The sequence below is a fragment of the Labrus bergylta genome, chromosome 9 (genome assembly GCF_963930695.1).
Source record: "Labrus bergylta chromosome 9, fLabBer1.1, whole genome shotgun sequence".
NCBI lineage: Eukaryota > Metazoa > Chordata > Actinopteri > Labriformes > Labridae > Labrus > Labrus bergylta.
In genome coordinates this window covers 12,155,187-12,180,768 of record NC_089203.1, presented here as the reverse complement: position 1 = coordinate 12,180,768, position 25,582 = coordinate 12,155,187, and the positions used below count along the sequence as shown (strand labels likewise).

Sequence of the window (25,582 nt, the reverse complement as noted above, 5' to 3'; positions counted from 1 at the left end):
TTCTGAGGAGTCCAATCAAGCAAACGGTGCTGATGTGATAGTGTATTTATCCTTAAATTGCCAATGACACTGTTGCCAATGACACTTGTTTCCATTTCTTCATTAGCTTCTTTGACCATGTTTGCATTATTACAACTACAAATTGGATGGTAGAAGTTGGACTTGTGAACCATTGTCAAATATATTATTATTATTTGGACTTTTTCTGCTTTTTGCTGACTGTTTCGTAATCTGAATCACATAGGGTTAAAAAGTTGTTACAACTGACTGATTTGCAGTAAGTGTGTCCTTACAAGTGGAGAGTTTCTGAAACATCACCATTATAGTTACATACCTTTGGATTTGAAATTATTGTTACCATAGAACACACATTCATCTGTGTAAAGATGACCAAATATTCACAACCATGCAACCATACACATACCACAAGGGAAAACACACACTAATTTTTAACCCCTAACCAGGTGCACATTTGACATAATAACCTTCCTACACTGAGCTGTAACTTAATTCACCAACCTGGTGGCCTACCACTGGACACAGCACATACGAAGTAGCTTAATCATATACAAGAAAGGTAAAGAGCTCCACTGTCTGTAACAACATTCAGTGGGCATTTTCTACACAACTCCCAGCCAAAAGAGCCAACACTCTTTGACCTTTCTGCATCAATCACTACTCAGGCTATTAGTTCCACCATCAGCCACAATTCATTTTCAAACAGAAAGTCTGTATTGGCTTTGAGCAGTAAAAAGGGTGGCAACAAACAGACACACAGTCAAAGACCAAGTGCCTCAACAAAGAGTTTCCAGCAACAAAGCATCTGTAAAGGTGGGCAACAATTTCAGAAAGTGACAGTGAGAAAACAGTCAGTGGCACCACTAACTGAATACCATCTGGCCCAACTGGGGAGGTCATTTATGTAAAAGAGAAGGCAGTATGTAGCCAGCAGGTGAACACAGCCAGTGAAAAAGAGGTATGAGCCCCAGCTGCGTAAATCTTTCTGTCTGTAACTTGATTTGATTTGTCAGAAATGACAATTGTTTTTGACTTTGAAAGCAGCCAGCATGTCAAGTGAGGCTTACGAAGATTTAGTTTTCATTGCTTACCTTGCGGCAGGGATAAAAGGGGTTGGCTGGAGACACATGCTGCAAAAGTAAGATGAATTGGGGAAAGCAGATTAGATATGAGATACAGTGAAAACAATGTTTAAAAGGTGTCTGTATGTATGCATGGTTCTCACATGGTAGAATGGGCAAATATATGATATTGAGACTAATTTTAGCAGCATAATGGTTAAGGTCAGAGTAGGAAAGATTTACAAAAAAGACAGAATAGCAGTGAGCTACGAATTATGGGGTTAGGGTTAAGGTTTTAAACGTTCAAATCCTGTAGATAAAATGCACAATAAAAAGTTTACCATGGTACAAAGGTCAAGTACTTTCATTAATCAGCCTGCATATTCCCCACTGTGTGAATTGTGTTATGTTGTCCTACAGGATGTTCAGTGGAACTGACCGGGGCAGCAGCCTGCAGTGACAGAAAGGATTAGGCCCAGTGCCGATGGCTTCATCTGATTGGCTCTCTCAGTGCAAAGGCCTGTCTATCACAAACCAAATCCTTTCAATAAACAGCATAAATATTTAGCAGGGGTTTTATCACCGCCATGGAATGAAAACAGATTGAAGACAGTGGTGACCCCGCTGCCAGAATCACTTTAATGTTTGCAGCTTCCTAGAGGCCAGACATGTGACAGGCACAGTCTCTTTGTCCAGGACGGCTCATTTCACAGCACACTGGGGAGATTATTGTGTCATCTCTTTCATAATCCTAACAGGATTTCTGCAGATTCAAGGCTTTTCTACATTTGATAGGAAATGCTGGCAGACAGCACTCCAAGCTGAGAATTTCTCATTGATTGAAGAGGATGGAAATGCAACATGACTTTATATGCATATGGATGTAAAATTAGATATAGCTCTTATTGAAAGCAAAAGATCTACCACCTCCACATTGCATTCTTTTAATGTTAGTTGTCTAAAATATTTTCTGCTATGGTATAAAGACACGTCTTTTCCCAAAGAAGAAAAAGCATGACGTTGTTAACATTGCTGTTATCTCCCTTGTCTGTTCAGAGATAGTAGGAAAGCTTAACCTGGACATGTGCAAAAACAAATATTTTTTAGCTACTAAACACTGATATCAGATTGATTGATTGTCTTATTAATCTGTTTGATTTGTCTGCATCAAATATGTATAGTACTTATTAATGCGAGTCAGTCCTTCTAGATTTTATATGGATAAATTATTTGTTTTACAGTGCAATGGTATACTGTGATATGTCTGTGTTTTTCACTTCTGTTTGTCATTTGAACCACAGTCGACCCCTTTTATAGAGTGGAGCTCACCTCATGATGACTTTTATTGCAATGACTGTGCAAGTCACATCTTCGCCCTCAACTGACATCCTCCTTTTCCTTTTCTTATCTGGCTTTATTCCAGTCTAAGTAATTCATCCAGAAGCCCTTGACCCTACTAACGCTTTAAAGAAAACACAATTTCTCTGATTGCTTGCAGTTCCCAATTAGACTTTAACATCCTGTTACCATAAAGTTAGCCTGACAGTTCTTTTTTTGTTAGACGCAACCATATTGACCCCAAATGATTCTTTGTGACTATGGTGGACTCTGTGTGAGAGACATTGAGTCAGTGCAACACAGCAGCATTTGTCAAATATAGTTTACAGAATGGAAATCTTTAGAAAAATCCTAATGTTAGGAATGGTTACATATCTTTGACTTCCAACTAATGTAAAGTGTTGATTGCAAAGAAATGCTAATATTAGCATTCAGACATGCTTTGAAAGACATAGCAAGCATACTCATGTTTTGCTAGTGTCTACCATGCTTACCATTTTAGTTTGTGATGACGCTCATAGCTGCAACATTAGCTATAAAATGCTGGTTAAGCTTATTGGATATTCTTTGGTTTAGCTTTTATTTGATCAAAAAACAAAATATTAGAAATTTTGTATTTTTGAGGGATGATGGTGCTTCTGGCAAAGTTAATTCATGGGATCCCCAAGGACTTTAAAGAATTCATTGTATGGGGACTATGAATGACTGTACAAAGTGTTAGTATACTTGCAGTGATTCCAATGGTTGACCTGACAAACTGACATTGCTGTTTATTGGGCCACGCTGGGTAATTTCTTTAGCCCAGATAACATTATGTAGGCTCTGCAATCTGAATACCTTCAATCAGCCTGTAAAGATTCCAAACATTGCTATATGAAGCTTACATAAATAGAGATAATGAAAGTCCTCCCAAAGCAGTTTCATAAGGGAAAGCATTGACTGAGCTACCAAGAAGTACACATCTACAGCCGTACAAACTCTTACCACAAACTAATATTAGATCTATTTCACTAAATGCAGACACTGATGCATTCTCACGGTCATGAATAATTTACTCAGCTAGAGAAATGAGCTTAGCCTGTTCATCTGGATGTCAGTCATAAATAATCACTGAGATTGTGCTCACCTATTGTCTAGCTTCTCAAGGCAGTGATCCAATAACATCCAGCCACTCAGGCCTCTCCTCAAATTCCAATTAGTGCTGCACAACTCCCAAGTTTCTGCAGTTGATTCCATCCCTGATTCAAATTATAATTTATAATTAGACCATTTACCAGCTGTAATTAATCAGAGAGATCAACAATAAGTGCAACAGTAAAATAAGTGAAAATTCCTCAAGCATCAACAGGGTAAGTAGGCTGATAATTCAGAGAGCCATGAGGAAGTGCCATGCTAATTGTCACTGGGATGGACTCTTTAATTTCTTTTAAACCATAATTAAGAATCTACACTAGAGAGGCAGCATCCAAAAGGCTAAGCCACAGCCCATATATGTGAATATGCTAAACTAATTACGTCTGAATAATGTTTCACGAGCTGAAATAATGTTGCATTCATTTACCCTCAATGCACAAATCAGTGTTGTCAAGATCCATTCTCTGTATGAGAATGCCTGCTGACAAATTCAAGTCTTTGCATAATATATGAGTATATTTTTCTATACAGTGTGCCCTTAAATTGCATTTAATCAAGTTTATCAAAACGTTATTTACCAAGGAAGACATTAACATTCAGCAGATATTCGTATGTGTTGTGAAGAGTAATACATAATTAATAACTTACAATGTTGTGTTAAATTGTATTCAAGGGTTCAGAAAAAAAAGTTCAGGTTTCTTTTCTCAAAGCATTGTGAGCTAGCAAAATGTTCATGTGGTTGAAATGGTCTGACTTAGTGATACTCTATTAACCAAGGATCAGATTATTGTAAAAACAAGGGCAGCACACTGACACAGAAATAAATTGTAATAAAGTTCAATGAAATTGAAACTCTCAACATAAAATGTTGTTGTTCACAATGCTGTCCTTGAGTCCATCCAGTTTCCACAGTGGCTGCAGCGGCTGTGGGTTTCTTCTATCTTGTCAAAAATGCACTTCAAAATAAACATCCAGCCATTTTCTTTTTTATCAATATAAAACATCGGTTTCATCAATAACTGATTTCCCAGTTGTATGTGACATCCACCATTGTAATGCTGTAATCTGTGATTAAACCAAAAGAGCCAACATCAACTATCAATTCAAAAAACTAAGTTGCAGGAGTTTGTACAGTGACTTGAAGTAGAAGACATTATTTTTGCTGCATTGGTTGCCAGTTTCTAAAAACAGGCAGAAGCTTTTCAATTTGGTCTTTGTTTAGCTGCTTTCATAATAAGCCAGAAAAACGTTTTATCATACTCATTTCCAATTGCTTTTCAAATATTAGTCACACTAGTGAAAATCAGGTCAACAAAATCACAAACATGCAGCCCTCCAAAGTGACAAAATTGCTGTTTTAGAAAAATGCTGTGTCCCTCCAAGCTAATGATAAACCTGTCATAAGGAAGGCCTGGGAGGATGATAAATAAAAGGTCATCCTTCCTGGACCCTGAGGCCAGCTTATGCTCAGCAGACTGAGACTCTGGAGCAGAGCAGGTATGTGATGCCCTGACCTCTGTCATCTGAGGAGTTGCCGGCATCTGGCACCAGTATTAGCAAGGCAATCAAAGAGCGTGTGGCTAGTTGTAGCAGCCACATCACTATTCTCATCCACCCACCATCCCTCCATCCACCCGAGCTTCAACAAGGTACCGTGAGCAGTAGTCATAGCAACAGGCGGGCCAACCAATGCCCTTGGGGATAGTTTCTTGACAGAATTCCTCGGCGTCCTCTCTTAGTAAAAGGTCGCCCCTCTGCTGAATGGTTGTTTATCTTTGCAGGCTTCGGTGTGTCGTCGTCGCCCCCCCCCCCCCCGGCTAGCTTAATCGTTCTCTCTTCTGTTCAGTTCCTCCCCACCACTTATTTTGACTGCCAAAACTCATCTCTGAATTAAGTTAGGAATTTGAAGCTGTAAAATCTGTGTGGTATCCATCCACAGAGCCGCAGGACAAAAACTGACAGAGTTAGAATGCATTCGTCTTTTTCCCATTCAACATCTGTTTTGTTTGCTTTTATAACAACAGTGAAGGTGGTACCGCACAACTCTAGCTTCCTATTTCACCCTGATATCTACAAAAAACCTTTAGGGACTTTCAAGAGTACAACAACAAAGGTTCTGTGAATAATGGGCAATGTGTAAGTGCAGGCTATTCACATCAGGATATTTATATTGTCTCCTCTCTGAGGTCACACATCTTGGCTCCTCTGCACTGGAGAGGAGTTGCTAACTGACATTTATAATGACACACACATATACACACACCTGATGAATGGCTAGGCGAAGGTAGCTTCTTAAAGATCCAACTGAAGGAGTGTCTTTCAGGCTTCTGCAGAGGGAGATAAATGGTGGAAGGAGAAGACATTAGAGGGACAGATAGAAGGAGAATAAATGGGGAGTGAAGTGCACTGTCAGAATCCATTGGGAGAATCAAAGGAGAAAATAATCATTCTCAATCAAATGCATGTAATCCCTTTCAGAGACAGAACCAGCTGCTACAGCATCATTTGTCACCGCTGCACACCTTTGAGACGGACAGATGATCCTTTGTAAGTCAGCTAAATATTGAAGACCGAAATTCTGATTCAAAACTAATCTTTTTAAATGATTAGTGTAATTACAATTCAAAGCAGAAGTAGTGTAATGGATTTTTAGTCTTGGAGTGAATTCAATATGGGGCCTATCTGCGACACATCAACCCTCATCTAATAGCATGACACAAGGTAGAGATCAGTAATGTATGAGTGCAATTGTAAATGAGCCGTGCTCCCCCATAAGCCACTCTTATCAGAAACAACAAGTGACAGGAATATGAATCCAAACTATTGACTAATGTGACTCAGCCTTCTGTTTCCATCAGTCTGTCTCTGCCTCTGGCCCTCAGAAAGGAGTTCACCCTCAACAGTGAAGCCCTGCATAATAATCCTGAACAGTGCTGCTTTATCTCTCTCTCTTTTTGCCTCTCGGTGCCATCAAAATCACAATCAGTGTCTCATCTTTAGCCAGCAATCATAAGAGTCCTAGATCACAAATCTATGCTTACATATCTCGCTCTCTTTTCTCACACAATCAATTCCAACCCATTTTTTTTTCTTTCAGTCAGGTTTCTGCCACAAACAGAAACCCACATGTCACACATATACACACAAAAACACACACACACGCCATTTCAGTAATCTTGCTTTTGCTGCCTCCCACACAGGCATCTGTAAAAGACTATGTGTGGTTCACAGCAGTAGCTTGCTTGGTTCACACTTAAAACAGGTTGGCAGATTCAGAAACCTTTATGTATACTTTGTCCTAATAATGTGTATTATGTTAATGGTTATCGAAGGCGTAATAACAGCGCAGCTTTGTTACGACACTGTTTCCCACACGCAATGTAAAAAGGGGTTGTATGTATGTCATGGTCAAGGGTCAAGGTCAAGGAAAACTTTATTATCCCCGAGGGGCAATTTGCTTTACAGCCAGCTAATTGTCATTCAGTTTCTTGACAGTTGGTTTTCTAATTGGCTTCACATTTGTGTGACTGAGGATTCAAGAGAGTGAGGTTTGGGTTTGGTTTGACCAGATGGTCAAGCTTTAACAATAAACTAACTTTCAGCCTGTAAGAATTCAACATTGCTTTAAACGCACAGTATCTACATTTTGCCGCAAGAGGACTCTCAATCAAAACAATAATAAAAGATAACGGATATATATAGAAGATAACGATTCTGGTGTGAATCTGTCTGCTACTCCACCCTCGACCCCAATGAAAACAAACTCAGAGTAAACCGTAGTCAAGACGAATGGACAAAACAGATCTGAAGAAGAGAATATGTTCACCGATGACGTATCCAAGTATAATTTACCTTTTTGTCTGTGGCTTTGATAACTGTTGGAAAAATTTGAGCTAATGTAAGTACTCAACAAAAAATATATATAAAATAGGTTTAGTCCATTTTTAATTAATTTTGATATTTAAGTGCAAAAATTCTACATAGGACCTAAATTGATTCTTTCACCATTTTGAACTACGTCTCAACCATTTTATTGTCATTCTCTTTATATTATATTATATGCAGCTCTTCTTTGAGTTATTGCAAATTCATTTGGACGAAGTGTGGATGTGAAAAATGATTGACCATCACAGATGTTCTAGCATTGGGGCAGTGAATGGTGCTGGTTGCATCATGTTTAAATAAAGGAAAGAATGTATGTGTGTATGACTTGTCTTTTCCATATAGAATTGTTCACCAGATCAACCTCACACTTGGTGGTTGTATTGGCTCAGACTCAAGGGAATGCAGTGTCAAGTGTGAAGTGGATTGGATGAGTGGTTCTCAAGAAGGGTGCAAGCAGCCCACCACAGTGCTCTACATGTGCCTAGCACTTCTGGGGGGGCAAGCAATCAACCCTTTGCTCCCAGAGGGCATGCAATCCAGACTACCATGTTCTTGGAACTGGCACCACACTACTGCTGCAGAAGAGTATTTTTACTGTAAAGAGAACAGGGAGTGATTTTTTTGTTTGCGCTCCCTTCCTCCTTTCTCTTCTTGTGCAGGTGAATGATTGCGAAACAGGGAGAGGTCTTCGCAGTGCAACGCTGTCCCATGCTGCTCCCTCCTCTCAGGGGATGGCCAAGGTCCAGGATGGACACAGTAATGCATGTGACAGGTACATTGTGCTATATATTATATATTATATTATATATATTATATAAAAACAACCCGTCATAAGAACACTTTCTTCCCCCAGGCTGTCACTCTGATGAATGCTAAACAGTCACAGAGTGTCAGACCTGTTGTTGTGAAATAACTCTAAACCAACCGTCACTGTGAATATACATATATGTATATGTATATTATTTAATTTAATTGATCCATATACGCACACTTATTTATGTAAATACTGTAATTGACATCTTAATTGACCCATCTGTCACATAACTGCATTTTTCTTATTATCGTGTTACTTCAGCATCTTTTGCAGTATTCACCACTGCTCTGTTTTATATTTAGTCATGTAAATATTAGTCTTTTCTTATTATGTTTATTGTTGATATTTAATGTTGTACCTGTACATAAGAGAGCACAGTTCACCGAAGTTAAATTCCTTGTGTGTGTAAGCATGCCTGGCCAATAAATCTGATTCTGATTCTGATATATGACCTTCAAACTTGTGAAATTTTACTGTTTTTAACAGATAACACAAATATTCATGTGTTTTTGTTTATATGCTGCAGCCCTGCAATGTTAGAAGAGAGCCAGGATGGTATGGACAGTGGTACCCTAAGTCCTGCCTCAGCTCGACAGGTCACCATCCAGCGCCACCCTACTCAAGGCTTCGGCTTCATTGCAGGCAGTCAGAGGCCTGTTATTGTACGCTCCGTCTCTGCCGGTGAGTGTGTGTGCATTTAGTAGAAATGAAAAAAGAGAGAACATATGAGGTGGTGAAAAAAATATCTATTCTATACATCCTGTGCATTGACTCTTAACACAGCCTGTCGGCACATGTGTCTGATCGGACTTGAAGCTGATTGTTGGCACTTACAATCGTTGTTTCCTCCTTTCTAGATCCTTGTGTTGTACTTACTCTTAGATGTACGTCGCTTTGGAAAAAAGTGTCTTCTAATGGGAATGTAGAATTGTATGTGCATGCCTCTAAGTTGATCCTGTAACGACTCAAATCAAATTTACCTTTTACCGTATTTATATGAATTTGTTTGCTTGCTGTGTGTCCCATCTGATTTGCAGACGGCCCCTCCTTTGGCAAGCTTCTCCCAGGAGACCAGATATTGGCCATTAACGAAGAGACGGTGAGCGACGCGCCCAGAGAGAGAGTCATAGACCTTGTAAGGTAACATCCTTTACTGTCCCAGGAGGGTGGGAGGGGGAGAGGGCCAGGGGGCCAGGGGGACCAGCAGCATGGGCAAGTGGAGATAAAAGAGGATACGGGTAAAAAGAGCGGATCAAAAGGAACAAACTGTTTCTTATTGCTGATGATGTGTTACATCGACACAAACCTGTGGATGAGTCAGTCCTTTTGCAGCTGAAGGACAGCGAGGAAATGGCAGATATAGACCAGCAGAAGCTCTCCAAATACTGTGCTGTCCGTGGCGTTATCTAACACACTTATACTTTCTGTTGTCTCTCCATAGACGCTGCAAAGAGACTATAGTTCTCACTGTGCTGCAGCCCCATCAGGTAGTATAATGGGACACTCACTCTCTTTCATGTTCTCTCCCTCAGGATTTCTCTCTCTCTTCATCTGTCTTAACACTTTCCTGTCGCTCTGAATCATACAGCACAACCAAACAGGACTCTGTTCCAGCTGTGAACAATAGTGCAGTGCAGACATACAGTACATTAGTATTCATGGCCATGATCAGGCCTACGCTTTAGAGTAATTTATTTTTCTGGTAACCCCTTTCGGAACAGCTCCATATAAGTGCATCAACACCTACATCTGGCCTTTTTAAACAGAGATTTGTATCCATCCATATAGAGGAAGGAGAAGTACTTATTCAGCTGACAGAAGAACTGGATATATCTAGAAGATGAAAAGCTGATTTAAAAATGAAAACATAATCAAATAATCAGACTTTTTGGTTTCAATTTCATAGTTTAGAACGAAGAGTCTGATATTCATATGGGTTTAGCAGTTCTGCAGGATTCCGCCCATGAGTTAACCCTTAATGGTTAATATCTTTTTTGTTCTTCAACCAAATGGCAATTCAAAATTATGTGATTTTAGCAAGTAAATCACGTTAGCTGTGTCGCATTGCAGCAGCATTATGCACGTCTCTTTAGCACCGGCACTCACATGGGCTTTTCTGTCATTTATGTATTTTCTTTCAAGCTGACTCAAGAGTTCCTCTCTCTCTCTCTTTCTCTCTCTCTCTCACTCTCTCGCTCTCTCCCTTTCTCTTCTTATCCTCAGTCACCTAAGTCTGCCTTCATAAGTGCAGCCAAAAAGGCCCGCCTGCGAACCAACCCGCCTAAAGTGCGCTTTTCCGAGCAAGTGTCCATCAGCGACCCAGACTCAGTAAGATCACTTCATCTTGTCTCTCTTTGACATGTGCATGCAAACACATTCAGCCCTCCTTCTCTCTCACGCTCTTTTGTTTTATCAGCCAACGCTAAAAAGCTTTAAGTATCCTCTCCCCATCCTTTCATTCTAGTCTGAGCTCCCCTTCCATATGTGTCTGATTCAGTGGTTTGGCCCTGAATAAACTGCTCCCTGAATTATTTGAATTCTTGCAGTAGCAACCTGAATCTTTTTTTAAGGCATTTTGACATTTTGAAAACTGCAACAGTTTCACTCCGAAATAGTAATTTATTTGTGTTTGTTTTTTTAATCTAAATGATTTGATGTCTAATCTTACCTGCATCGTTGCACATGGCAGAGATTTTACATTAACAAGTGGCTTTGGTTGAAAAGTTATAGACCTTTTTGTGTTTCCTCCTCGCTATAATCCCGCAGTATGGTGATAGATCTGCTAACTCATAACTCAGGCTTTAGTGGCTTCCAATCTGCACAGAGGAACAGCATGTTTAGCTTTCTGAATACTTAAGTTCTCCAAAAGCAGACTGCCGGGCATCTGCTGTGGACCGAGCTCTCCATTTCAACTAAATGCATTTTCTGATTGTTGCAATGAATATACTTCCTTTTACTGTCACAATTAATGTCTGCCTAGTATTCTCACAAATCTCATCACACAACTAAAAGCAGAGAAGATAGAAAGAAAGAGATAAGGATTGATTTGGTTTTGGCCCTAAATGACAAATAATTTCATTGAGACTGGAAGGCTGAATCCTACATCCTTGACACATGTCACATTAGGCCCACTGGGTCTTGTTATATTACAGATTCTTCTTTTCCTCTAATCACGATCACCATTTTCTCAAAAAGCCCTCAGAAAGATTTAAAAAAGAAAAAAGGAGAAAAGGAGACGAGGGGAGGGGCATCGACGGGAAGGGAAGAAGCCTGTCACATCAGATTCTCAGCAGAGTGAGCTGAACTACATTTCATAACTTTTCTTCTGACAAGTGATTTGACTAAAGGTAGTAACCTGAATTAGGCTTCTTCCCTTTGCAGCCACTTACAAAATATTCAATCCCACCAGTCAATGTCCTTTGCATGGCATACACAGTGCATGGATAGACTGGATAATTTGAAAAGGGCCTGCTTTGATCAAGGGATCAATGTAACAAGTGGGCATCCTAAGGCAAAAAAAATGTGCTCAGACTATCCAGAGTTCAATTCAAGTGTCTTCATTGTAGAACCAGCTTTATTTTTTAACACTCATTCAAAAAAAGGACCTCCTTCCACTTCTTTTTCCACTTTTTTTGTAAACACCTACTTTTGGTGCAGCTGATTGTGTTTGTGTTAAACAATTAACTCCAGATTACCTCTTTGGCACACTTTATTTCACTTAAACAAAGCTGTTTTTCTCTCTTAATCTCTTTCAGACAATGCTCAAGGACGACTCCTTGCTACTCATACCAAATGTGTTGAAGGTGTTCTTGGAGAATGGACAGATTAAGTCCTTTACGTTTGACAGCCGTACCACTGTTAGGGTAAGTATTTATGCCAGCTATTGTTAGTTTTAAAGCTACTGTGAGGAACTGTGAGGACACAGCAGAATGTATCATCTCTTTGTTGATCGTGTCCTGGACACCATTTAATTTAAATTTTATTTTTTACAAGAAACTCATTCTGCTGACTCTTAACAGTCAAAGGTGACATTCACAGTGAATCTTTGCAGTGAAAAATGTCAACCAAAGCACATCCAGTCTGTTTGCCAAAAATTGCTTTGTGTGAGACCAATCCAGTGGCAGCAGAGGAAATGATGATCTGGTTTGCATTTTAGATCATATACACTAATTTGTATCAATAAACTCCTTATAGTAGCATTAACAATGGATCTATTGGATATAAATATACTGTATGTGATGAGCCTATAGATTTTCAACAAACAATGTAATTCTGCAAAGTTCTTAGGGGTATTTTAGTGTCAACTTTACTCTTACTTTTGTTTACTTTTAGCGCATTGGGCAGTGTCTTTGAGTGCTGCTAAAACAGCTCTTTGAGCAACCAATCACTCACATAGTAGTGCATCATGTATTTCTCAGGACCTGGTAAAGACTAGAACATGGCAATGAGTGTGAAATATACATTCATCAGTGATCCAGAAACCAAACTCCAACTGAATTATAGAGTTACTCAGTGTCTGTTTCGAGTGTAATCAAAGCTTTTTTTTTTGGCAACACACTGCTTTATAAAGTGATCGTTTGTAAAGGTTGTGTCGACAGCTTGATTTGCTGCCATGTTGAACAATTTAAATAACATACATACATTTCAATTCATTTAACATTGGAATAAATACATAATACTGTTGATCTTTGATGGTTCAATTTATTATTTTAAAGTTTTAGATTGTTCATTTTGTATAATAAAATAATTGTGGAGGTGTGTCACAGATTTACATGTTTACCATCATCACTGAAGAATGACTTAAAAAATGATTGTCTAATAAGATATATAACCAATAAGCAACCTTTTTTTATTTATTTAAGATTACAGTAATGTGATTAACAACATAAAGCAACATTTGAATTCAGACTGAGGTCATTTCTGTCTCTAGGATAAGTATTACATCTCTGAGCAGACTCATTAAACAGACACTATTAGATTTCACAAAACTCTCTTGCTCTTTTATGGAGGAAGATCGAGAGAGAAGAAAGGGAACGCAGTAGCACTTTAAAAGACCGATGGGGGAAGCTCTCCTGTCAGCCTAATTAAATGGTATTTCAGCAAAATAAGAAGGCCCAGATCAATAAAACAATGTCACAGATAAAATCAATGGAACAAAAGGATGCCTAGTTGTGTACCCAGAAGGATGTCTGTAATCTAAAAAAGCTTTCCTGCAGTATTTTAGATGACAATCTAGGGCATTCTGTGGGTCCTTCGGTTAATTGTGTGGCCTCCCCAGGCATCATTTAATGAAAACCGCACAGGTCAATACTGTTAAAACTGCTTAACCAAGTTTTTCCGAGACAGCTGATGCATAGGTTACATGGTTGTCAATTAAATTGTTTAAGGAGAGCAAACCGTACACCGTACACCGCAGTGTACTTAAATCAGCTGCAAATGAGCCTCATAGCAGAGACTACAGCAAAATTTAATCACGATAACATCCCTAATGTTTTATACATATACTTACTGTATATAATCTTTACCTCAGGCAAAACCAAGGGTAAGTATGATAAAGAGTGAAATGCCACAGATAAGGCTCTCTCTACATTGTTTAAGCAGCATTTAAAGTAAGCTCTACATCTTTTATAGATACTGATCTGCAGAAGAGCCAGTGAGCCAGAGCCAGAACATTTCTTTCCAATAGGATGCTCTCACTGTGAAGAAAAAACATATAAATGAATACATCGTAACTGTGAAAATGTGTTTAAACCTAAAATGTGTTTCCATCTCTCTTCCTGCAGGATGTGATGTCCTCCCTGCAGGACCGCCTCTCACTGCGTTACATTGAGCACTTTGCCTTGGTGCTGGAGGCAGGCAGTCTGGACCAGAACCAGAGGTTGCATCTGTTGCAGGAGAATCAGCCTTTGACACATGTAAGATGTGCAACTCAAAACGTGAAAATGAGGGCATGTAAAAAAAAAAGTTTCAATTGATGAAAATGCTATTCTGGATGCAAACTTATATTTTGTCCTGTTGGTTATTAGTTCTAATTTAGATTAAACAAAATCTATATAATGCAAACCATCCTGTTCACAATGATATTGTTACATGTGTGACTAATGCCAAACATATAATTGGTTATCTCCCTGATATCATCCTATTCCCTCAGGTGGTGCATAGAACCTATTTCCAAGGGATGAAGTGTCTATTCCGCGTCTGCTTCTTCCCCAAGGACCCTGCCGACCTGCTGAGAAGGGACCCTGCTGCATTTGAGTACCTCTATATACAGGTAAAGCACTGGATTAAAGTGGGATTTAAAAGGAATGTCATTCAATCTCGTGACACTGTTGGAGAGCTGTCTCCCTCAAGAGCAGCAGTTGCCAAGAGGAAGCTACGAGAAGTTCCTTAAAGTAGCAAGCGTGAATTTATCAGTTTCAATTGGATTATGTTTACCTTTGGCTTCTCTGAACGATTTTAGAGAAGAGAGTTTATGTCACAGGCTTAAATGCCCCTATTAAATGCTCTCCAAAAAAGTTTTTACAGTAATCCAACAGTCTAACTATCTGTCCCTGACAATTAAACCAATCACTAACAGAAGATTTCTAGTCTTTACCAGAGTTGTTTGCAGTTGGCAATGTTCAAAGAATAATTGATCCTGTCCTAACAGAGTCGCAATGACGTCATCAAGGAGCGTTTTAGCATGGACTGGAAATCTGATATCACGTTACGACTGGCTGCGCTCCATATCTACATCACTGTGTCCTCTGCACGGCCTAATCAGAAGATCTCTCTCAAACATGTAGAGTAAGTCCACAAACTTTACATTTTCATTTTAAATGAACTAGTGAGTAATTGCAGATCAAATGGATGTATGACATTTTCTGACCTTATTAAAGCATTCCCTGTATTATGTTCCTGAGTCCCAGAGTTAAGTTTGTTCATTCAATAATATCTGAATGATTTATATCTCATCTGAATGGTATCAAAAACTTAAATTACTCATGGATCATTTCCCCAAGTTCATTATGTTAGAGAGAATCCAGTGCTCTGTAAAATTACAGCTCTCCCTCAATATACTCGTTTATTCTTCAGTACCTTAACCTAGCAAGTAATTGGCTTACATAGTTATAGTTGAAGAGAAGGTAGGCTTGGCTTACTGTGTCTTCCTCTTCCAAACTCAGGTATTTGAGTTAAGAAATTGTCCCTGGACTCTGATTAACGACTTCATTGATGTTTTGCTCTTGCTTGCATTCTTCAGTCATCTTTCTTATTACTTTCAATCGTAGAAAAGAGTGGGGATTAGAGCCTTTCCTTCCCCTAACTCTGCTTCCAACTGTCAAGGAGAAGAATGTGTGTAAGACCTTGTCTCAGCTGCTGAAGACCTACCAGCATCCACCACCTTCTGGCAACAAGGTTTCTCCATGACATTTCCATTACTGCAACATGTACATTTCAAGTAGATGGTTGTTAAATTGATATTGTATATAAAAAAACATTTTATAAGTACTGAGACATCTTGCCATCGTGCTGAACCATTGCTTACTTTTCAAACTAAACCTAAATAAATCTTTTTGTGAAGAAATTCTAATTCATTGCATTCTATGATTGTCTGTTTGAAAAGTAGTCCTTTATCTTAGGACAAGCCCTTCATCTCTACAGATTTAACTGTTGCATAAGACATAATGATCCAAATCTGTTGCTCAATAGTGCCCCCATGAGGGCATAGAGGCAAGATGTACAGAAATGAACATTTGTCTATCATTCTTTTGACAGGTCCCTCCACTCCAAGGAAAGCTTCAATACATGCGTGTACTAAACGACCTTCCACCTTTTGGTGGAATACTGTTCCAAACTGTCGGACTGGTAATACATACTTTAATCTGGTGCACAAATACATTTGTTATTTCCTTGCAATGTGCTGTTTTTTAGGTATATTGCTTGCAAGGTGTATGCTTTTGTAGATGCACAGATTTAAGATTTTTAGAGAAATGTCTACACAAGTAATTCTGAAGGATATTAAATAATCTACCATAAGAGAAATAGAGGCAAATTGTTGTGATCTTCTACAGGATGACAAACAATCATCTACAACATTATTGGTGGGTCCTCGTCATGGCATAAGTCATGTTATTGACCTGAAAAACAACCTCACAACTGTTCTGACTGAGTTCAGTAGGGTTGCCAAGATCCAGCTCTACAGAGAAAGCCAAGGAGTGGCTCGTGTGGAGGTTACAATCCATGAGGCCAAGGTATTTTAACAAAATCTTTCTAAAACACACACTCTGAATACACAACATTCCAATTTACAGCTGTAAAAAAAAATATTTTGCATGCCATCTTCAATATTCCCATTTTAACTTTATAAATGATATTATTGAGTGAAAAAACATCTTTTAACTTTTTTATAAATGTAATTGTATCAGGTCATTACAAAAAGAGCAGGCAATGCTCATTGCCTGTCCCCTAAAAAGTCTCCTAATTCCCCTCCCTACAACCCATTGCAGCCCCTGGTCCTTCTCATGGAATGGCCTGAAGCCAGTAACTTCGCATGCCTGATCTCTGGCTACTATAAGCTGTTTGTAGACCCGAAACGGACCATCTACTTTCGGACTCCTGGTCAGTCTCAGCTGACCAAGGCAGGTATGTATTTCTCTGATACAGCAAAATGCATCAAAAGTAAAATAATGAACTTAAAATAAAACACTTAAAGCTTGTCTAGAGTTGCATAATGAATAGGTACATCTCTTGACAACATATTAAGCACTGCATGTCAGGCAACATTTGGCAATCTCAAATGTATGTTTTGTTTACATGGATATTGATCTGCTTCTCCATTGGCTGAAACCATTACCTGTAGCAACTAAGTTGTTCTGGACCTGCCATCCCATGGCGCCCTCTGCTGTCTCTTCTCTCATTTCAGTCTTGACTCATTGGAATGGGATACTCCATATTTAGTGTTCTAGAACAGCATCATAGAAATGTTTGAATGATTTGTACTTTGTCCAAATACACTTCTTGCTGTAATCATTGACATCAACTGTTCAAACATGAACAGAGCCTCTGCCATCCGCTGTAGTCTACGTTAAAGAGGATTCATCATACCATCACATTCCACCAGAATCTAACCCTCCAACCTCAAACAAACTTCAACTCTTACATTCATCCCTAAAAAACAACCTCCATGTGACCACCAGCTGTCACCTCTTCTTTCCCATTTGGATATTCTCCATCCCCACTAGTTCCTAACACCTTAAATTCTCCACTACTCTGATAATTCTATCCTCAGATTACAGAGGCTCCCACCATGCCCACCCACGGTCTGGGGCAACCAGCTTGTCAAGTGGAGGGCGGCGAATGGACGAGAGGGAAAGTTCACACAGGGAGTCAGGTTCTGCAAGGGCCCTAGTTCCGGCAGAGCCTCAACATCTAGGCCTGTGCCATGTACATCTACGTGAACAACAACAATTTCAAACGCTCCAAACACAAGCCGAAGCTGAACTTGATATCAATGAGAACTTTATTTCCCATGAGCCGCCTGGCCGGGCCCGGACCAAGTCAGACCCCACCCAGCAGAGTTCAGAGGAAATAGCTGGGGTTTTAGAGAGCCCACCAGTGGATAATGCAGGATTTAGAATTAGAGCCCAAACAACGAGTCAATCCCAGAAAAACTTGAGATACTTCTGTGACTCCTGCAAAGCGAGGCATAGGGCAGAGGGGCTGTCAACAACGATGAACAGTAGTGGGAGTTCAGGAAAACACTGCTCCAGTTCTTGTGCCTCCCGAGATGGAGGTGCTGTTGACCTTATGGCCCTACCTCCCCCGGGAAACGAAGAGGAGGAGGTTGAGGTTGAAGGAGAAAAGCTACAACCACCACCACCTGCTATTGCTGCGCCACCACCGGGCTTCAGGGACAACAGTTCAGATGAGGATGACACTAAGAGAAGGAGGAGGGCTCGAATCAGTGCCAGTACAGGGGTCAACTCTGGGAAGCCGGCGCAAGCCAAGGAAGATGTGCCTGTGACACTGATTGATAATGTGGCCACTAGGACAGTCCGTGATCATGCCCAGGAGCTTGATGATGCTCTGGTGTCCACCTTACAGGCACTAGAGGCTTTGGCAGCCTCTGAGGACTACCCCCATCATCCTCAACAGCCAACACAGGCTGCAGGTCAACAGCCTCAGTCACGCCACAACCCACATCTCATTCAGAAAATTGAAAGAAATACTTTTGCGATACATGTTAATTTTTTAAGTCAAGCCTCCATGTCAAATGGCAAGAAAATCCTGAATTGCTTTATTTTACAATAGCAATGTATTTATAATCATTTAAAATGACATAAACATAAGATAGAGGGTACAACACAACCTCACATTGACCAATAATTAAATTTCCACTATTACACAAAAACAAAATAAATATGTATACTAATACTATGCTTGTGAAGACACAACAACAATAGCTGTTTTTAACTAATGTTGTGAGCCTTGGATACATTTTAATAGCCTTTTTTGAAAAGTCAACTTTAATTTTCCAACTAAATAATCTCAAAATTTAAATAACAGTGAGAGTGTGAGTATATAGGCCTCCAAAGGGGCTTAAACCCTGATTCTGAAGGACTGACTTTGGGATTTTCCTTTTTAGTTTCACTGTTCTATGAAGTTCTTTATCTATTTCACTTGTCTATGCACTGATTGTCCTAACAGTGTGCTTTGTTACCTTCCTTCTCAGGGCTGATTGTCTTAGCTGCCATTACACCAGAGTCATCATTGGACTCAGGCCATGAGACAAACTCCTCTGAGTTGACAGATGTTTCGGAAATGGTATCGGCCATGAAGCAGAACCAGAACCAGGCCTACTTGCTGGCTCACCATATCAACAAGGAACGTATCCTCTGTCGCCGCGACTTTCCCCTGGCTATCCCTGGCTGCACTGCAAAGACAATAGGAACTGGGGCCTTTTCTGTGGGTCAGATTCGTGCTGGCTGTCCACCCAAGCAAGTAATCCTCAGCAAGACTGTTCCCTTTAAAGTAAGTCCCAGTCAAGAATCTTCAGTGCTTAATGTTGTGACAGAACAGGGGGGGAATCAAGACACTACTCAGCCTAAACAGAAAGCAGAAATGAAAGCAAACTCTGAGTCCACCAAAGCAAACACCCCTGATCCCCCCCCTATGTCACCTGAAGAACTTAAAGTGTCGAATGCTTCCGCTCAAGTCAATAAAGATCAGAAGCTATCAAATTCTTTCGTGGAGAAACAGCCCCAAAATCTGTCTGAGAATAAAACGGGGAAGACAACAGCACCTCTTAAAACAGACCCTAGCAACAAAGCCTTACCTATCCTCCTGCCTGTGGACAGAACTGCCTCTGCCAAGATTTCTCCCGCTAAAATGTGCCAAGATGCCAAGACTGCCTCTAGTGAGACCATGAAGCCTTCAAGCTCTACTGAACTTCTGCCAGTTGATGACCTTTTCTGCACATGCCCAGTGCAACAGGAGCCTGGGCCTAAACTGAGAATTAAAGACCCTCAGGTTCAGAAGGTAGTGGTGTTTCAATCCTCCTCCCCCACAGATGATGAGCGTCTTCGGGCCAAAGGTCTCCAGATGGCTAACAGTAAAGAAAATTCAGTGAGAGTTGGAGCAGATCCTAGTTCGGCAAAACACAGCCCTCAATTACAAACCAAGTACTCCCCTCGTTTGCCTGTAAAAGCAGAGAAAAAGGAAGCAGCTGAAAGCAAGACAGAGGGCACCCAGGGAAAATCCAATCCTGAGGCTCAGAAATGTCCCATAAAATCTTTACCAATTTTAGATGATCCAATGGCACCTAGCCCCTCGGTGGAAAAGGTCTCCACACTTCCAGCCAGAGATTCAAAGAAGCAGGTGGGCAGTGGTAAAGGGAAGTCCCCACGCAGTGCCCCTTTCTTGAGCTTTAGAAACCTTCTTTCAGCTACGTTCCCAGCAAGAATGCGAAGAGAAACAGATGAGCGAAGGGCTCAATTGCAGAAAGTCCGTCAGTATGAGCTAGAGTTCTTAGAGGAGCTGTTAAAACCCAAGTCTTCCCAGGGTGAATTTTTGCCCCAGGGATCCTCACCAGTGCCCTCAGGCACTCCTTGTGCCTGCCAGCTCCGCACAAGCCCTATCCTCAAGGCACCAGGTATCTCTAGGGAGCAACGACGCAGCTGTGACTGTAAGCGGATGTGCAGAGGAATGAGACTACCTGACACACCTGTTGGCTCTACAACAGAGACACAACACAGAGGGAGAGAGAGAATTATCTCAAAAACCCCTCCAGCAGTCTCCAAAGCCCCTCACACTCAAGGTGCTACAAGGCGACCTCAGACCTTAGAGATCAAAACTACACGAATACGCTCTACTAGCCTTGAGTCAAGAGAGCCAAGGGGAGAGCAGGGTTCCTGCTTGCCTACTTGTACTTCTCAGACAGATTGCATGGGAGGTCCACAATATAAGAAGCTCCAGAGGCGATATAGCATTGGAGAGCTAGAAAACAGCACTAGCACACCTGTGTATGCTGAGGTAAAGCCAAAGGCTAAGAGTCTAGAGAAGGAGATGGAGAGAGTAAGGGCCACGGGACTGAGGCTCCCCACACCAATAGAGCCGATCCACACTCAGTCTCACCAGGACAAGGGGAAAAAGGGTGTATTTTTCATTCAGGGAGAAGATCTAGTGCGTGAAAGTAAAGATGAGCCTGGAGAGGTGCTGCTGACCTTGCCCAGTGAAGACAGTGATGACAAAGATAAATGCTGCTCATTCTGTTTCTGCTACAGGAAGTGTGAAGCAGCAGATGAAAGCAGTGAGAAGGATGAGCTCTCTTACTCAATACCACTTCAAGTCCTTCCAGGCATGGAGCTGGACTCACGTACCTTCCCTGTAGTAAGCAAAACCCTCCAGGTTCTAAATGCAGAGGACTGTAGTGGGGAAGAGGAAGAGGAGGAGGAGGAAGATGAGGAGCCACAGACACAGGAGATTGACCTCAGAGCCTGTAGTACACTGGAGGGGAGCCTGGCAAGGGTACAAGCTCTGCAGGGGAAAAGTTTCAGCTTGCCTGATGGCTTCCTTAATGCCCAGTTGGATGCTAATGAGTTGCTTGCCATCCTGCGTCAGTGTGCCAGCAGCCCACAAGCCGAAGGTGAAGCTCGTCTTCCTCCCTCACAGATTACAGAATACAAGCAGGAGCTGGCGGTGCGCTTCAAAGAATTCAGAGCATCTTGTCGGCGAGTGGCAAGTGTTGAAAAAAGTCCAACACGTATGCTTGCTGTTGTATCAGCCAGCTTTCAAGTATTGTGTGAACTGACTCAGACCTTCATCAAATTAGTCAGGGGGGTTCGTTCTGAAACCCAAAGGCTGCAGCTGTTAAGAAAAGTTGAGGAAGTAGCTATCAACTACACTTTGCTTCTACGTGCAGCAGAGGAATCAATGGGACACTCAAGCAGCTTGCCCACAAAGACTGTGAGCCCTCAAGTTCCCTCAAACACCAATAACATGAGCTCTCTCACTCGACCCATCAAAACTCTGCCTGCCCTGTAAGAACAAAGCTGACAAGGAGGTATCCCAATGGTCCAGATTGTGACTGGCTACTCTATCCAAAATTATGATTTGTTTGTTTACATTTTTATAAGTCATGCAATGAATCATCCTCAGTGAAAATGGAAATGAACCTGTTCCATCCCATGTTTACAGTCCCTGAGGTAGCCTTGTGGATCTTGTTTTGAAATCTAAAGATACACTAAACTAATGCACAATGGAATAAGAACCCTATAACAGACTGGGTGATACAGGGCTAATCACCTCATCAATACTTACAATATACAAAATTCATTATGGTATAATATTTTATATGTAATGTACATTTGAGTTGTGTCTATTAGCAAATAATATAAAGTTTTGTGAAGACAAAAGTGAAGAATATATTTGAAATGTATTGTTTTAAGAGAACTATAAAAATCACAATAAATCATCAGAAATAAATGTATGCTCTGGACAAAAATATTTCAGAGAACTCATAACGTAGCGACTTCTGTTAATTGCATAGTCCAAAGCCTTGGTTTGGCTAGATGGTGATGTATTTGTTTGTTAAATTTTCTAACTGTTGTAATGCAAAATGGAGATCTCTGTTGGCTTTGTTGAAAGCGTTTGGCGTTCTGCTGTGAAAGTAAAAAATCTAAGTGCCAGTGTTGGAAAATGGAAACAGCTGAAAGACAAAGTATGACATTGTAATTATAATGACCTACAGAGGCCCAATCTCTCACTATAACAGTGCAGGTATGAACACACCTGCTCAGGGCAGATAATGTAGCAGAGACCCAAGTCATGGTCTAATCACTATACAGTGATGAGTGTCACTCAGAGAAGGGATATCCATAATGTATTTAATAACGCACAGTGTATTCTACACCATCACTGACCCATGTCATACTTGCATTTCACTGACGTAGTTGGAAATATAGCTGTCCCTGAGTAAGCTTAGAACACGAATTTTGCACAAGCTCTGAAATTAGCTCTGCAAGTTGAAATGTATCTTTTATTGTTCAATTAAGTGTTTTTTATTCACACTGCTGCTGAATAACTGACTTGAGTCCACAACACCAGTTACACATAATTAATCTCCTCAAAGCTAAAGCTTACCCGTTTCAAAGGATCCTTTGTTTTATTCAGGTTTTCAGATACAGTATAAACAAAATTGCTTTCTATGTGCTGTTATACATTGTGCAATCTAGCAAATATATAAGAAACACAAAAAGTAGTTTTCTATGTATTTTAATAAAACTAACATCTGTTTCCTGTCTGAATTTTTCTTTGTGTCTCATCCTCTTGTTGTTCTTGGAAGTAAATCACCAAGGCTTTATAGTTGTGCTGGCCTAACATGTGTACTGGACATACTGTTAGAAGATATTGCTATGAAACAAGATTGTTAGTAACAACCCGGGCTGCCACAATACTAAAGACAAGTGTTGTATGATAGTGTGTAAATCAAAAAGCAGGCTTTCCAGCAGAATTTGTTTGTTTCAAAATACATTTGAGATATTTAACAATCTCTTTTAACAGTTTGTCCTCTGCTGTTGATGTGGCATTTTCCATAACCATGTGCAGTGTTTTTCTCTGTCACTGTACTGCATGTTGTTCCCTATCGTATTAGACCTTCAGGGGCAGATTCTTAAACAATTGTAGGGTATGAGACTGTTTATAAAGATTATTTTACAATTCTAAAGTGGAAAACAGGCTAAATTGAAATGCTGTGGTGGCAATATGAGTGTTTTGCAAATAATATTCTGTACAAAAATGTATTATTCTACACTGCAAATGTAAATAGCAAGATAAAATACTTGAGAAAACACAGAACACTTTTAAAACCTTACTTGTTTCAATTTATCCAAACTCTTCACTATTTTGTATAAAGGAAAAGATTAAACATGTCTGTAAGGTAATTATTTATAGTAGTAATGTAACATAGCAATTAATAGCAAACCCTATATTTTAATGAGTATATTACAAGCATAACGCATGGGACATGTTTATTTTTATAAACAAAAATATCAAGACAATATTATCTCATCAGCACTCGAACATTTGACATTATGGTGAACATTTGTTGTGGCGGTCATGTTCAGTTGCTTTGCTAAACTGTTGTTTTGTCTGTGTTTCATTCACACGGTGAGCTCGCAATGGCTTAATCCATTGTTTCTTTATGTGCACTTATTCATTTCTGTCTTTATTTACTGTCAATGATCTTTGTCTTCACTGTGGTCTTCCGTCTGTGTACAAAGTTAAGTCATGTTTTAAGAGCAATAAAGTTTATTGTATAAACTCTTTCAGAGAATTTGGAGATGACATTTGGTTAACTTGTAGTGACAGGGTGTCCATTAGAATTACTTTAAAGAAAATACATCATGTTAAAGATAAATGAAGTGTCTCATTTGCAGCTGCCAGCACGTCCTAACTACTGTTGTTGCCTCAGGCGAAAACTAATGTTGACTCAACAGTGTAAACCTCACTGACTTGACACAACAACATCCATTAACAAGTTTTTGTGTTTGTGTTGTTGACATTTAAGAAAGGTTTACTTTAAAACTGTGTTTTCTGTGTTTGTCATTTTTATTCTTAAGTATTTGAATAAGCAAATTGGAGCTAGCCAACAGCCAGCCAGAGAACTTTCTAAACATCGAAATAATGCTTTGTTCATTTGCCAGACTAGCAACAAGAATGAACACAGCCTGTGAGTTTTAAGCTTTAAACACCACAAGTATTACACACCCCTCACACCTAAAAACAACAGCAATGTTAGACAAATGTTTTTTCTGACATATCCGCCGCCAGCACCGAGGGGCCACGCGGCCTCGGGTGCGGGGATCTCAAACCGGTAATGATCCTTCCGCAGGTTCACCTACGGAAACCTTGTTACGACTTTTACTTCCTCTAGATAGTCAAGTTTGATCGTCTTCTCGGCACTCCGCCTGTTAAATGTCACACTATACATTTGGACATATTTAAGTAGGAATACCAATATCAGATTCATGATGATGATCCAGGGTCCTTTTAATGTACTTTGCTGGCTCACTGTCATCAATCAATCAATCAAGCTTCATTTATATAGCACCTTTCACACAAATCAAATGCAGTTCAAAGTGCTTTACAGCAACTGAAAAACACGAAGAAACATGGCTGGGATACATGAATGCCATTTTGTAGTAACACAAAAACACCACTGTTAATGTTATCAGAATAAAACGTTTTCTTACAAGATAAAGTGAAAATGCATGTTGTAAAAGCAGCATTTACTTAATTTTACTATTTACTATTTTGTAATGGTGCCTTAATCCGCCATGTTATCTCTGACGTCCTGAGGGGAGTGCCAGACATATTCCTGGAGCTTCTAACTACATAAAAAATATTACTTTAATACATAGGGAACGTGCAGTTTAGTTACCCGAATTTAGATCATAGATGGGCTTATTATCAATTACAATCAATCATAACCCAAAAACTTTAAATCAAGTTAACATCGACCGTTTCATAGCCTGAACATACACAGCACTGTCCTTATCATACTGGAAAGACTTGCTTTAACATCAATATCAATTTTTTTATGACACAATTGTTTTTTATTTTTTCAATAAATTTAAGAAAACCCGTTAAAAATGCAGCTATTAATTGTTGCATCTGTACAACGACGTCTTTACCTACTTTTCGCTCTATGGTTGCTGTGTTGACGCTTATTCGAGCGCATTTAAATCAGATTTTAGTAAGTGTACCCCTTGCTCGCTCACGTGTATCTGGTTTCCAAGCATCTGCCCGGATTTACGTCATCACGTCAGGACGCAAATGAAAGCGTGCGCGCCAC

General features: G+C 40.0%; 1 protein-coding gene and 1 long non-coding RNA gene across 6 annotated transcripts in view; one reads left to right on the top strand and one right to left on the bottom strand.

Moving 5' to 3' along the window:
- Nucleotides 1-23,022, top strand: part of frmpd3 (FERM and PDZ domain containing 3) — an 85,260-nt gene extending 62,238 nt beyond the window's left edge. For 2 of the 5 annotated variants that reach the window (XM_029280064.2, XM_065958860.1), the window contains 15 exons: nt 8,096-8,208; nt 8,777-8,931; nt 9,288-9,390; nt 9,692-9,737; nt 10,474-10,578; nt 12,006-12,113; nt 14,034-14,165; nt 14,402-14,521; nt 14,900-15,036; nt 15,519-15,645; nt 16,006-16,095; nt 16,302-16,481; nt 16,704-16,872; nt 17,519-18,400; nt 18,962-23,022. In XM_029280064.2, the coding sequence (XP_029135897.2) occupies nt 8,168-8,208; nt 8,777-8,931; nt 9,288-9,390; nt 9,692-9,737; nt 10,474-10,578; nt 12,006-12,113; nt 14,034-14,165; nt 14,402-14,521; nt 14,900-15,036; nt 15,519-15,645; nt 16,006-16,095; nt 16,302-16,481; nt 16,704-16,872; nt 17,519-18,400; nt 18,962-21,771 (5,205 nt within the window). In that variant the 5' untranslated portion in view covers nt 8,096-8,167 and the 3' untranslated portion in view covers nt 21,772-23,022. Of the gene's footprint in view, nt 1-8,095; nt 8,209-8,776; nt 8,932-9,287; nt 9,391-9,691; nt 9,738-10,473; nt 10,579-12,005; nt 12,114-14,033; nt 14,166-14,401; nt 14,522-14,899; nt 15,037-15,518; nt 15,646-16,005; nt 16,096-16,301; nt 16,482-16,703; nt 16,873-17,518; nt 18,401-18,961 lie in introns of those variants that run through there. The other 3 variants (XM_065958861.1, XM_065958863.1, XM_065958862.1) reach the window with 3 other exon arrangements.
- Nucleotides 991-25,521, bottom strand: LOC136179963 (uncharacterized). Its single transcript, XR_010666874.1, has 3 exons — nt 25,426-25,521; nt 5,815-5,878; nt 991-1,148 (listed from the first exon to the last, which is right to left on the bottom strand). It is a non-coding gene; the product is annotated as an uncharacterized lncRNA (long non-coding RNA).
- Nucleotides 25,522-25,582: the final 61 nt, after the last annotated feature.